The 14068-nt window shown below is 35.3% G+C and overlaps 2 protein-coding genes across 9 annotated transcripts in view; one reads left to right on the top strand and one right to left on the bottom strand.

Moving 5' to 3' along the window:
- MIER3 (MIER family member 3) overlaps positions 1 to 14068 on the top strand; it is a 76304-nt gene that overhangs the window by 58155 nt on the left and 4081 nt on the right. For 6 of the 8 annotated variants that reach the window (XM_077897863.1, XM_077897862.1, XM_077897858.1 and 3 more), the window contains 9 exons: positions 91 to 225; positions 1631 to 1751; positions 2664 to 2749; positions 2957 to 3029; positions 5228 to 5379; positions 6947 to 7028; positions 8436 to 8530; positions 13671 to 13798; positions 13882 to 14024. In XM_077897863.1, the coding sequence (XP_077753989.1) occupies positions 91 to 225; positions 1631 to 1751; positions 2664 to 2749; positions 2957 to 3029; positions 5228 to 5379; positions 6947 to 7028; positions 8436 to 8530; positions 13671 to 13798; positions 13882 to 14024 (1015 nt within the window). The remainder of the gene's footprint in view (positions 1 to 90; positions 226 to 1630; positions 1752 to 2663; positions 2750 to 2956; positions 3030 to 5227; positions 5380 to 6946; positions 7029 to 8435; positions 8531 to 13670; positions 13799 to 13881; positions 14025 to 14068) is intronic. The other 2 variants (XM_077897857.1, XM_077897860.1) reach the window with 1 other exon arrangement.
- SETD9 (SET domain containing 9) overlaps positions 263 to 14068 on the bottom strand; it is a 28754-nt gene continuing 14948 nt past the window's right edge. The window contains exon 6 of the mRNA XM_077897866.1: positions 263 to 1822. Coding sequence (XP_077753992.1) covers positions 1768 to 1822 — 55 coding nt within the window. The 3' untranslated portion in view covers positions 263 to 1767. The remainder of the gene's footprint in view (positions 1823 to 14068) is intronic.

Below are 14068 nucleotides of genomic sequence, written 5' to 3'. Positions count from 1 at the left end.
GTTTTATGAACATTAAGGGCATCACAGTTAATCTATGCTTCTTTATTGTGATATCTCCTGAGTTTATGTTTGTGCCCTGGCTTTGAATAGGAAGGAAACATGCCTCTAGAAGATTTACTGGCATTCTATGGCTATGAACCTACAATTCCAGCAGTGGCAAATTCCAGTGCAAACAGCTCCCCAAGTGAACTTGCTGATGAACTACCAGACATGACACTAGACAAAGTGAGTACAAGCATTTAAAAGAAAAATTCCAGATCCATTATCATTGGCATTTGATTGGTTTCATTTTTTAACTGAAAGTATTTTAAAATTCTGAAATACAAACTTCTTATTGACCCATTGCTCTTTATCATTTTGGCAACCTATTTAAATATTGTTTGGCTCTGACTACACTGCTTTAAAAGTACTAATAGCTTCCTAAAACATTTTTGTTTGACTGTTCTCCCATGAAGTTTTTCTTTCCTATGTTGACCTACTGTATCTAAACTTAGATTTTGCCCTAACTTTTTTTGATTCTCTGAACACTTGAATCCATTGGTTAATAAATCCCCCAGAAGCCTTCAAACCAAGCCGGCTTAGTTTTGGAGTGGTTGGAGAGAAGTTCTGTTTTCTTGGGCTCTGTGGGTGACAGCATCCACAGCAGCCAAGGCCTTGGTGATATGTCTGTAACATTGTTGGTTGTGGGGAAGGCATAGTCCCTGCTGAGGAAGGTTCACACAGCTGTGGTTTCTGCTAACTTTCTGTGGTCTCTGGAAGGCTTTCCTTGCCTTTTAGATCTCAGACAGGGAGAGGAATCCACATCTCTTCCTGTGAGTTTTGTTGCTCCCCCTTTTCAGGCAAAGATCATATTAATGTACACCGTAATCACCATAGTCACTCAGCAAATATTGAGTGCCTATTGTGTACCAGGTACACGGATGACTATATACTTAGATACAAGTTAATTCAGACCCGTTTCTTTGGGATGCCTGGGTGGCTCAGCGGTTAAGTACCTGCCTTTGGTTCAAGGCGTGATCCTGGGATCAAGTCCCACATTAGAATTCCTGCATGGAGCCTGCTTTTCCCTCTGCCTATGTCTCTGTCTCTGTCTCTGTCTCTCTCTTTCTCTCTGTCATGGATAAATAAATAAGTAAAATCTTAAAAAGACCCATTTCTTTGTTTTGTTTAAAATAATATAACTAGTCAGAGTTTTTCATTAGATTTTTAAATTTTTGGAAGAGAGGGGTTTGGGGAATTTTTTGGTTTTATTTATGTTAGCAGAAAGTGAATTTAATTGTTAATCACTTAGAAATAAGGTGACTTTTGTTGTAAACTCACTAAAAAATAGCCTACAGGTTCAGATAAGCTTTCTGCTTATCTGTAAGTTAAGCAGATTATTTAAGTGTATAATAGTATAGTTATTAAATATTATATATAATTAAATGTTAAGTGTTTTAAAATATTTATGTACATTATGGGAGCATTTCAGATTTACTTCTTTCAAAACTAAGGGGACTTCACCAAGTTCTTAATTGTATTGTAATACATAATATGTTTATGACTAAAATGAAATTGGTAAGGTGTAATTTCTTTTTTTAATGAGATGTAATAACTTCTAACTCTAGTGCTGCGTTCTTAATTCTTATAGGAGGAGATAGCAAAAGACCTGTTGTCGGGTGATGATGAAGAAACTCAGTCTTCTGCGGATGACCTGACACCGTCTGTGACTTCCCACGAAACTTCTGATTTCTTCCCTCGGCCTTTACGATGTAAGAAGCTCAGTCATTAGTGATGAATAGTAGCACTGATACTGTGGCTCAAGTACATTTTATGGTATTCACTAGTTTATCAGACATAAAAAAAAAAAAAGACAAAAAAATATTTTGTCAGAATATTCTCAGTGTTTAGCCGAATGGAAATACAATTTTCTTACAATCCAAATAAGATTGTAACCTTTTATTGGGATAGAGGAGAACTAACATTATTTGAAAACCTAAAACATTTGGTTAGTTTTGCAAGGCTGTGTATTTTCTTTCCCAAGATTCATCTGTTGCTATGGTAACCAATCTTAGTTCTTCAACCATGAAATTTTATGGACTTCTTTTAAAAGACCCTTTACTTTCCTGGTTTTGAAAACAGGTGCTTAAAAAGTATTTAAAAATTTTTTTAGTGATTTGATTCTTTTTTTTCTTTTTAGTTCTTGGCGTTGCCCCTTAATGTAAAAATCAGCAATATTTAAAAGGCTTTTGAAGTGAAATAATTTCTTATCTGCAACCTTGCTTATTTTTTAATGTATTTTGATTGTGGAAGAACTGTTCACTTAACAAATGCAAATACACATGCAGGTATATGTGTACAAAAGCATAATTTTGATAGACTTAATCTGCTAACTCTGGGTGAGCATAATAAGAACCTCAGTGTCTTCTGTTCTTTTTTAAGGTGACTGTAGTGGTTTTCCTTTTGCCTTCCCAAACTATTTGATAGTAGACCAAAACACTTTTCTTAGTATTTTTAGTGTCTTACTTTGCTTAGTGTTAAAATGTGAGCATACTACAAGTTGAGTATATTTGTACTGATCTCATTCGACAGATTTTTATAAAATCCCATGTGCCAGGCACTCTTCTGGGTACTGCAAAATAGACAATAAAAACTTTTTTTAAATTTAATTTTCTTCTTTTAAGCAAATACTACATGTGATGGAGATAAGGAATCAGAAGTTGAAGATGTTGAAACGGACAGTGGTAACTCGCCTGAAGATTTGAGGAAAGTAAGTTGAGTTACCATCATAATAACTTGGTAGACAGTTTGGACTAAAATAGCTTTTTAAAACATTTGTAAAGTAATTTAAGTTAGTTTTGCTGTTGCAAGATGAAATTTCTTTTGACTCATAGTAACTGATTAATTGTTAAATAACTAATTAATTGTTTTTCAGTATATTTTTATAAGTTGTTTTTACATCTGAATTTTCTTATAGGAAATAATGATCGGTTTACAATATCAGGCAGAGATCCCCCCTTACCTTGGAGAGTATGATGGTGATGAGAAAGGTAAGTAAGGCTTTTGATTTTGATTTTGATAATATTTGTTAGGCCAAGTTACCCCTTAATATGTTTGTTTAATTATCTGATAATATACCATCCTTGGCAGTATATATTTTTTCTTTTAAAGGTTTTATTTGTTTATTTGACAGAGAGAGAGCATAAACAGGGGGAGCTGCAGAGGGAGAGGGAGAAGAGAAGCAGGGAGCCCAATGTGGGGCTCGATGCCAGGGCCCTGGGATCATGACCTGAGCCAAAGGCAGATGCTTAACCGACTGAGCCACCCAGGTGCCTCTCAACCTTGCAGTGTAAAGATAGATTTGGAACCAGCAAAGGTTTAGACCTGACTTGGGAATAATATATCACAATTAACTTTGAGACTCAGAACCACTTCTCTCCCTGTGTAGTAAGGCTGCGTAGCCTTACAGGGATGCTAAGGCCCCAGTAAAGTAGTAGAATGCCTCTGCGTGTGCATCTGCTTGGCCTGTGTCTCAGTCTGGTAGAAGTGGGTAGAATGTTATGACCTGAGATAATAGGAGATTATAGCACATAGGAGATAAAATCTTCTTGGAAAGAAAACCGTTGATGAATAAAGAATCTAGAAGAAATTCTCCTCTGCAAGCCCTGAGAGAGAAGGTGGTAAGGATTCTGTTTCATGTTTTGTATACCCCTACTTAAGTGTAATCAGTATTTCTTCACGTTTTCGTCAGATCTTAGTTATAGTTGGTTCTGAAAGTGTGGTGGAGAATAAAAATACAGGTACACTTCCCTAGCTGAACTTGGGAAGCCTGAAGATTTGGCCATGTGTGTTTTCTGTAGAGTCGATTTGTCCATGTGACATCATGGGGCCAACGCAGCATAGCTGCACAACCCTTCCTGAGTTTTTCTTTCTTCCTTTGCTCTGTTAGGTTATCCTCCATTTAAAGGAAGGGAGGACTGGCTACCTTTAGGTTAGTTAGCGTTGGCAGCCCCTAGCAACAACATTTTCCTAAACTGCTTTCGAAATGATGTCCTAGGAAGGCAAACAGTAGCTGATCTTCAGATGACCAGCCTCTCCATTCCCCACCCAAATGACACAAACCCTTGAAGTCAAGAACATGCTCAGCTGCTCTCAGTTCTTAGATTAAACATAATGGAGGTAATCATCTCTCAGTGGTACACATTCAGGAGGGAAGGTGTACCTTCTCCGTACTTGAAGGGAATAAACTCAAACTCTTTTACCTATTTCAGTTTTAACAAAGAAGAAAGGAAATTTACATTAAAAGTCATTCTTACTGGTTCACAGGCACATTTTATTTTTAACTTTCCTGCTCACTGGGAACAATAATGCCTGCCTCACACAGTTGAGAATATATAAAGCATTTATCCTGCTCTTTGGTACATAGTGCGGTAAATTATTTTATTAGCTATATTTAGTACTTATCATATACTTGAAGAATGCATTGTACTTGAAGCAATGAGATACTTGGCCATCTATGTTACTTTATTGTGTGAAGTAGATGCTTTAAGTATGGTAGCAATATGTGCGTTAATAGATTTATACATCTTGTTTTAGTGACATTTCACTTATTAATATATCAACCTCTTTAAGAGATTTTAGAAAGTTTACTTCTCTTACTGTTAATAATTCTTTTCCATTTTTGATTAATCTGCATCCTCCTGTAAGTAAAATTCACCCTTTGGGAGAAAATCAGTAAAGTAAAAACCTACCTTTCTTAGGTATTTTATTATTCGCAGATATTTTGTTTTTTATTTATTTTTGTTTGTTTTATTTGTTTGCAGTTTTAAATCTGTATACACATCATAGAGGCAGTTAGGGAGTTTAAGAGATAACCTCAAGAAATTCCAGTGAGGTTATTAAAGAATTTATACATGTTATTTTTACCCCCTCATTAGGAGAATATAAAACACCCTTCAAGGGTTTACATTAGATTTTACTAGGCATTGATGCCTTCTGATAGGTTAGTTAAATCCAACCGTGAAAAATCTCTTGCTCTAGCCACTGAAACACTTGGCCCTTAATAAAGTTAAAAAAATGTTTTATATCTTCACTAAGGCAAGAGTCACCTTGCCTGACAACCAAATTGCTGTTATTCTCAAAGTTAGTTGTTCCAGTGTAAAGCATACCAAAGAAAAGGAAGAACAGTTGTATACATCTGTGAGTGTGTTCACTATTTTTAATGTGTTAATGGAATTTTCTTTATCAGTGTATGAAAATGAAGACCAGTTACTTTGGCGTCCTGGTGTGGTTTTGGAGAGCAAAGTTAAGGAGTACCTTGTTGAGACCTCATTAAGAACTGGAAATGAAAAAATAATGGATAGGATATCTGCAGGAACACACACAAGGGACAATGAACAGGTATACTCCAATTTCTGTTGAAACAGCTGCTAACTGGTCTCTTCTTGATTTTCCTTTTTAAGGGGGAGGGGGCAGGGAGGTCAGAGAGAGAATCAGGTTCCCCGCCCAGCCCATAGTGTGACTCAGGGCTCAGTCGCACAACCCTGAAATCAGGAGTCAGATGCTTAACTAAGCCAGTGAGGTGCCCTTCTTAATTTTCTTATATTTGGTTCAAATATTTTTTGCATGTGAACAGGATATCTTTTTTTCTGAGAGATTTTTAAAACTTGGAAAATACTGGTTTAAAAAAAGTCCCAAGTCCTCATGATAACCACCCCACATTGTTTCACGCTTTCTTTTCTGTTTTTTTCTTCTATGCATATGCACACACCTTAATTTGAATCACTTACTTTCCTTTGCCATTGAGAATTTTTTCAATGATGACAGTATGTTCCATCCTGTGGCTATAATGTCATTTAAACATTCTCTATGGTTGGACTTGTAGATTTTATAATAAAGGTATTTTTTGGATTATTCTTGAACTTTATTCAAGAAGTGTTGGAAAGTATTATCTATTAAGATTGTATAAATTCGCTTTGTTAAGCACTGTGTACCTAGAGAGGCAGGATACTATTGATTGTATGTGGGATGGGGCTGGGAATACTGCCTAATAAGGGTTTTTTTGGATGCCCCTAGTTTTGTCTTCTGACATCATTTTCTCCCTCTCATATACTTTTCACTCTGTATCTTTAACAACCTCAGTGATCCTAAGTGAAATAGCAATCATCTACTTACGCTTATAATGGTTATCGTCTTTTTAAAATTAAAGATGGATACTGATTTATCAGATGCTTTTTTAGCAGCTAGATTATATTTTAATGATTACTTATGTCCTGATCATTAACCTATTGATGTATTAATAGGTTTACTAATATTGAGCCATCTTTGCCTTCCTTGGAAATACCTGGGAAGGTAGATTATTACTTAACTCTCAGTTAAGTTCTCTCTGCTGCTATTTAGTGTATTTATAATTCCAAACATTTAATGAGAAGAAATTCTAATATTTAGAAAATGACACCCTTCATAGTAGACCATGAGACCATTATAAACCCTAGTCATCAAGTACCATCCTTTTATTCTAGGCCTGCTTCTGTTCACTTTTATTAGCACTCTGAAAGGCAGGGAGTAGGTGATATCAAGAAACAAGACCACAGTTCTAATTTATCCCAATTAGAAAAAAATCATCTACAATGGGGAAATTTGCCCCGGCTCAGATGGGCGGGGAATTAAAAAACAAAAGTCAAGATTGATACTGGTGGGTGTCTTCTGAGGGGTAGAGTGAAAATGAACAAACCCCTGGTATGCCAGAGGCCATCACCAGGATAGTTAAGTAGAGTAAATGTTTGAGCAAGCAAAAGCTCCAAATGTCTTGCATTTAGGGAGCATTTCAGGCAGTATTTGTCAGGACTCTTACTAGTCTTGTTTGTTTTTTCTTTTTGTTTTGTTTTTCTTCCTGCTTTAATGCTGTTAAGTGTGTATTTCTGGTAATTTTTATTGAATAGGTTTTTTCCTCCCCTTTCTCTTATAGGCATTATATGAACTTCTCAAGTGTAACCATAATATAAAGGAAGCAATTGAAAGGTACTGCTGCAATGGAAAGGCATCTCAAGGTAAGAAACACTTGGAATCAAGACAGGGAAATGATAGGGGATGCTCATTTGGGGATTAGAATAAGCAAAGTATTGTAAAGGATGGAACAGTCCTATATCACTTTTGTAAGATCGTTGTTCATCTTCATAGCCAATAATTTTTTCCTTTTCTTGCCCTCTATTTTTAGACGTACCAGAGATTGTTCAAATACAAATTAGTTATCCCCCTGTCACCTCCACTTTCTTGAAGAAATAGTTACAGAACAAAGCAGACCCCAGAGATGACAATATATCCAAAGTAATTAAAAAGAATGATTTTATGATTTCATTGGAAAAAAAGTTTTTTCTTTTTTTTAAATCAAACAGGAAATGAAAAGGAGATCAAAGATAAAAAAAAACATGTATAATATATTCCATCAAATTTATTATAAGAAGGGTATTTTTAGTAATCATGTAGTGAAATTTTTATAATGCTTAGGCTTTGTTTTGTGTGTATCAAGGAAAATACCTAACTTTAATTTCAGTAGTTTTGTCATATATTGCATGCACCATAGCTTTCATTAAGTATATATAGAATGAAATGATACTCAGTAATATTTTATAAATGATCTGGAAAAATAGGCTGAAAACTGTACATTTAAATTTGTAGGTTGAGATAGTCTGTTGAATTGTTTTTCGTAAAAGTTGGTCTTTTGAGAAAATTATTTTATTTCCTCCTAATCTCAAAAACTAGATGTGGGTTTTTCTTTAGTTCAAACTATGTTTTATCTTCATGGTAGACTACTCTTAATGGAGACCTGTCCCCAGTGTCTTTGAGTGAAGAACTTCAAGTTTCCTCTGCCCCAGAGTTGAGGGCACTAACATTAGTGTCTTCTGAGAAGTTGAATGGGATTTAGTCTTTTGAGAGCATGGGCTGTTTCTTATTTCCATTGGGTTTCCAGAGTGTAGCACTCTGCAAACTGACTTAAAATAAGTATGTTTTGATTTTTTATGGTCTTTAGTTAAAAGCCTATGGTTTTGATACAATACCAAAATAGGCTTTGTTTTTTCATAAAGGAAATAAACTTTTTTTTCTAATTTGAAAAAATACATGCACATTGTTTAAAAAAATCAGAAAAACAATGAGCATAAATTATAGAAAAACATTACATTCTTATCCTACCATGCAGAGAAAAAAACACCAGTGTTTATATTTTGGTATTGTTGTTTTTAAATAAGTTTTGTATTGTGCTTATTTTTGGTAATCCTAACTGAAACCTGCATATAGAACTCTGTGTGTGTGTGTGTATGTGTGTGTGTGTGTGTGTGAGAGAGAGATTGAGGGAGAGAGAGTTCATGGCCTTTTATAGGGGAAATGTACTGAAAGTAAACTAGCAATTCATATAAAAGAGCCCTGAGGCCAATGAAGTTTCTTTTTAAATTTCTTAGAAGGAATGACTGCATGGACAGAAGATGAATGCCGGAGCTTTGAACATGCACTCATGCTTTTTGGAAAAGATTTTCATCTTATACAGAAGAATAAGGTAAGTTAGGCAAATTCGTACAGATTGCTTAGTAATTACAATGAATATATGCAAATATGTTTTAAGTCACCTGGGTAGCAAAAAGGGAAGATTTTGCTAATGCTTTCCGGACATTAACATTTCTTAACATTGCTCTAAACATGACTGGGATTTGCCATGGCCTGCTCATGGTATGGCTGATAGTGTACTCACCTGTCTTTTGACATACATAATTGTTACCCTTTACTCATAATTGTTTACCCTTTACTATATTTTGCAGGTAGTCTTAGCCTTATACCATTTTTCTTGACTTTGATTTCTTTCTAAGCTATTCAGAGGTTTGTGGCCTCAAAATGTTTTCTCTTTAGCAGCTAGAACTATAGTTGCTCAAAGAGAAAACATTGGTTACTAGAACCGACTATAAATGTTCTAATAACATAAAATGCTGGTGAGGTTGTGGAGCAGCAGGAACTCTCATTGATTGCTGATGAGAATGCAAAATAGTGTGGCCACTTTAAAAGACAGTTGGGAGGTTTCTTGCAAAGCTAACCATACTCTTAACCATATGGCCTAGCAGTTGTACTCATTGGTATTTATGCAAATAGCAGGTTTAATCATAATTGCCAGAACTTGGAGACAATTAAATATCCTTTGAGGTGGATGGGTAAGTACACCCTGAGAGGTAGATGTATAAATACACTGTGGCACATCCAAACAATGGAATTTTATTCAGTGCTAAAAGGAATGAGCTATCAAGCTTCAAAAAGACATGGGGGAACATTTAAATGCATATTGTTAAGTCAAAGAAGCCAATCTGGAAAGGCTGTATACTGTTTGATTTCAACTATATGATATTATGGAAAAGGCAAAACGGTGGCAACAGTAAATCAATGGTTTCAAGATTTGTCATAGAGGGAGGGATGAATAATAGACACAGTGTAGAGGATTTTATAGGATGGTGAAACTATTTTGCATAATACTATAATGGTGGATATATGTCATTATATATTTGTCAGTACCTTATAATGTCTAATACTTGAGTGAACCCTAATCCAAATGATGGACTTTAGGTACTAAGGATATGCCGGTGTAGATACATCGACTGTAACATGTACCGCTGTGGCGGAAGCTATGCATGTTTGGAAGCAGGAGATGGTTCCTAGGAACTCTGTGCTTTCTGCTCGCGTCAGCTGTAAACCTAAAACTGCTCTAAAAAATAAATTCAGTTTTTAAAAAAGTGTCTACATGTGTATATTCTAATAGTTTGGAATAATTAAAATATGCTTTGTTTATTATTATCTCTTCATCCTAAAGGAACATGAGATTCTGAAGTATGTAGGTGGGTAGGTCAAGATCATATTTCTTTTTCATTAATTTTATTTTTTAGAACAAATTTTTACCAAAAAATTGACCAGAGAGTACACAGGGTTCCCATATACCCCTTAACACATATGCAGCTTCCACTATTATTAATATCTTACATTAGTGGGATACATTTGTTACAACTAATGAACCAATATTGATATATTATTAACTGAAGTCTCGATACATAATGGTTTACATAATGGTTCACTTTCTGTGTTTTATGGTTCTGACAAATGTGTAATAACTTTACCATTACATATATAATGATACTCACTGTTATAGTATCATATGGAATAGTTTCACAGTCCTAAAATCCCTTGCACTCCAACCAGTTCCAATCTCTTCCTCATTCCCTTCTACCCCAGTAGCTGTCTCTATACTTTGGCCATTTCAGGATGTCATATGGTTGGAATCCTATACTATGTAGCCTTTTCAGAATGGCTTCTTTGACTTAGCAATATGCATTTTAAGGATTTCTTTGTGTCTTCATGGCTTGATAGTGTATTTTGTTTTAACACCTTTCTCTTTATTTCATTGTATGGATATACCTAGTTTATCCATTCACCTATTGAGGCACATCTTGGTCTCATTCAAGTTTTGATAGTTATAAGCTGCTATAAATATCTAGAATGAAGGTTTTTGCACAGACTTAAGTTTTCAACTCCTTTGGCTAAATGCCAGTGAGTGGGATTGCTGGATTCTATGGTAAGAGTATGTTTCGTTTTGTAGAAAACCTTCAAAACGTCCATTAAAGTGGCTTTACCATTTTGCATTCCCACCAGCACTGTGTTCCTCTTGTTACACATTCCTCCAGCATTCAGTGTTGTGAGAGTTTTAGATTTTGGCTGTTAAAATAAGTGTGTAATGTATCTTGGTTGTTTCATTTGCATTTCTTTGATGACATAAGATGTGGAGCATCTATTCATTTGCCTATTTGCCATGTGTGTATCTTCTTTATGAGGTGTCAAGACCTTTAACCTGTTTTTTAATTGAGTGATTTGTTGCCTTGTTGAGTTTTAAGTGCTCTTTACATATTTTGGATAGTAATTCTTTATCACATTTGTGTTTTGCAGCTATTCTCTCCTTGTATTTGGCTGTCTTTTCATTCTCCTAACAGTGTCTTTTGCAAAGTAGAAGATTTTAATTTAAACTTCAACTAATCAAATTTTCTTTTAAAAGATCATGTTTTTAGTGTTACATCTAAAAAGTTATTGTTATCTGCAAGGTCATCTAGCTTTTCTCCTACGTTATCTTCTAGGAGCTTTATAGTTTTGCATTTCACATTTATGTCTATATTCCATTTTTAGTTTATGTGAAAGTTGTTAATATCTATGTCTAGTTTCTTTCTTTGTTTTTGTTTTTGTATGTGGATATCCAGGTGTTCTAACACCATTTGTTTAGAAGACTATTCTTCATTGCATCACCTTTACTCTTTGTTTTTTTTTTTTTTTAATTTTTATTTTATTTTTATTTATTTATGATAGTCACAGAGAGAGAGAGAGGCGCAGAGACACAGGCAGAGGGAGAAGCAGGCTCCATGCACCGGGAGCCCGATGTGGGATTCGATCCTGGGTCTCCAGGATCGCGCCCTGGGCCAAAGGCAGGCACCAAACCGCTGCGCCACCCAGGGATCCCAAACCTTTACTCTTTGTTAAGGATTAGTTGACTACATTTGTGTGGGTCTCTGGGCTCTCCATTCTCTTGCATTAATCTTTGTGTCTGTTTTTTTCACCAGTAGCACACTGTCTTAACTACTGTAACTTTATAGTAAGTCTTGGTTGGGTAGTGTCCTTCAACTTTGTTCTTCTCTTTTAATATGGTATTGCTATTCTGTTTTTTGCCTTTCCATGTAAGCTCTAGAATTAGTTTGTCAGTCTTTGCCAAGTAACTTGCTGAGATTTTGATTGGGATTGCCCTGAATCTATATGTCAGGTTGGGAAGAACTGACAGTTAGTTATGAGTTTTCTACCCATGAATGGGAATCTCTCTCCATTTATTTAGATCTCTGATTTCTTTAATCATGATTTTATAGTTTTCCTCACATAGGTCTTACATGTATTTTGTTAGATTTGTACCTAAATATTTCATATTTGGGGTCCTAATGCAAATGTTACTGTATTTTTAAATTTTACATATTGGTTGTTTTTTGCTGGTATATAGGCAAGCAGTTGACCTTTGCATATTAATCTTGTATCCTGTAACCTAGCTATTTATTAGTTCCATGAGTGTTTTGCTGATTCTTTGGAATTTTCTATGTAGACAATCATATCTGTGAAGAGACAGTTTTATTTCTTCCTTCTCAATTTGTATACCTTTCTTTTTTCTTGTTTTATTGAATTGGCTAGACCTTCCTGTAAGATGTTGAATAGTTTAATGCCTTTTTTGAATGTATGAACACCTAATGTTTTTTCAAAGATGAGATGAAATATTTAATTAGTCAGTAGATAAAACATTTTTAAAGAAGTCTGGATTGTTTAAGTCAAAATAAAACATAAGTTTTGCAGTGATTTATGAAATCTATCCATTCATTCCATAAATAATTAAGTTCTACCATTTGCCAGACATTGTTTTATGTGCTAGAGATGCATCAGTGAATAAGACAGGAAAGGTCTCTGTCCCCAAGAAGCCTACATTCACCACAAACACAGTGAATGATGTTTATTGAAATGTATAATTTATTTTTAAGATTTTATCTAGTGATTTGACAGAGCACTAGTAGGCAGATCAGCAGGCAGAGCGGTAGGCAGATGGAGAGGAGAGAGTCTGTGCGGGGCTTGATCTCAGGACCCTGGGATCATGACCTGAGCCAAAGGAAGACTTACATTTGTGTGGGTCTCTGGGCTTAACCGACTGAGCCACCCTGGCATCCCTGAAATTTCTTTATTGGATACTGATTAAGCAGTGGAGAAGGCGTGTATTAGATAAGGACACGGAAGTTTGTATTTCTGAACTCATACATGGAGCTATATACAGTTTGAGCAGCTCTAGTCTGGATGTGGAGCCAAGTTGTCAAGGCTCAAATTTTATTATTGTGTGGTGGTTGTTTTTGAGAAACTTTGTTGGAGCTGTGAACCAAACTCATGTTGAAGGAAAACACCTTGCCCTTTAGCTAGCAAATCATCTTTATCTCTTTTGCATTATGGAACCTTTTGATAAGCTGATGAAGCTGCATTCCTTCTCCCCAGGAAAGTGTACCTGCATATAATTTTGAAATTTAATAGATACCAGTGAATTCTGTTCATGGACTTCTTGAGGTTAAGAACTCCTGTGGCAGTCAAAATCATAGTGAGAACTCAGTGAGGAAAAGTAAAGGCTGCCAGTGCTTTAAGATTTTCAGTAAAGGTGGAAGATCATTTCTGGATACACATTTTTATAAATGAACATATTCTGACTTAAATAACCTTGAGCTTTTGAAGGTATCCTTATGATTAAATAGTGTAAATATAAGCACACTTTTTATAAGTAAAATGTTTAGAATTTATAATTGGGAGGATAGAAAATAAGACCCATGGATTGAAGCTATAGTGTTGTTAAAAAAAAAAAAAAAAAAAAAAAAACTAACAAAAAACAAGCCAGTGAGGTGCCTTTGTTAGGTCAGTTGGTTATGCATTTGCGTTTGGCTCAGAATCCTGGGATTGAGCCCTGCATCAGGCTCCCTGCTTAGTGGGGAGCCTGCTTCTCCCTCTCCCTCTGCTTGTGCTTTCTCTCTCTCCCTCTGTCAAATAATAAAATCTTAAAAAAAAAGTTACTTAAAAATAGGTCTGTTGATTTCTATTTAAAATTTTAACTTTTTTAGGTGAGAACTAGAACAGTTGCTGAATGTGTAGCATTCTACTATATGTGGAAGAAATCTGAACGTTATGATTACTTCGCTCAACAGACAAGATTTGGAAAGAAACGATACAACCATCACCCTGGAGTTACGTAAGTACCGTGGGCTTGATTTTAAAGGCTTCTGGTTTTAACTGTGATATGCAGTCTTGAAATTATTGGGGTACATTTTTTAGGGACTATATGGATCGTTTGGTAGATGAAACAGAAGCTTTGGGTTCAACCGTAAATTCTTCAGCCTTAACTTCTAATCGACCTGAGCCGCTTCCTGATCAACAGCTGAACATTCTCAACTCTTTCACTGCCAGTGACTTGACAGGTAAAATGAGCATCTTTTTTTTTTCTTTGGCTTAGGGCAAAATT

Source organism: Canis aureus, chromosome 5 (genome assembly GCF_053574225.1).
Source record: "Canis aureus isolate CA01 chromosome 5, VMU_Caureus_v.1.0, whole genome shotgun sequence".
Classification (NCBI taxonomy): Eukaryota; Metazoa; Chordata; class Mammalia; order Carnivora; family Canidae; genus Canis; species Canis aureus.
Note: the sequence above shows the minus strand (reverse complement) of the source record. Positions and strands in the feature narration are given on the sequence as shown.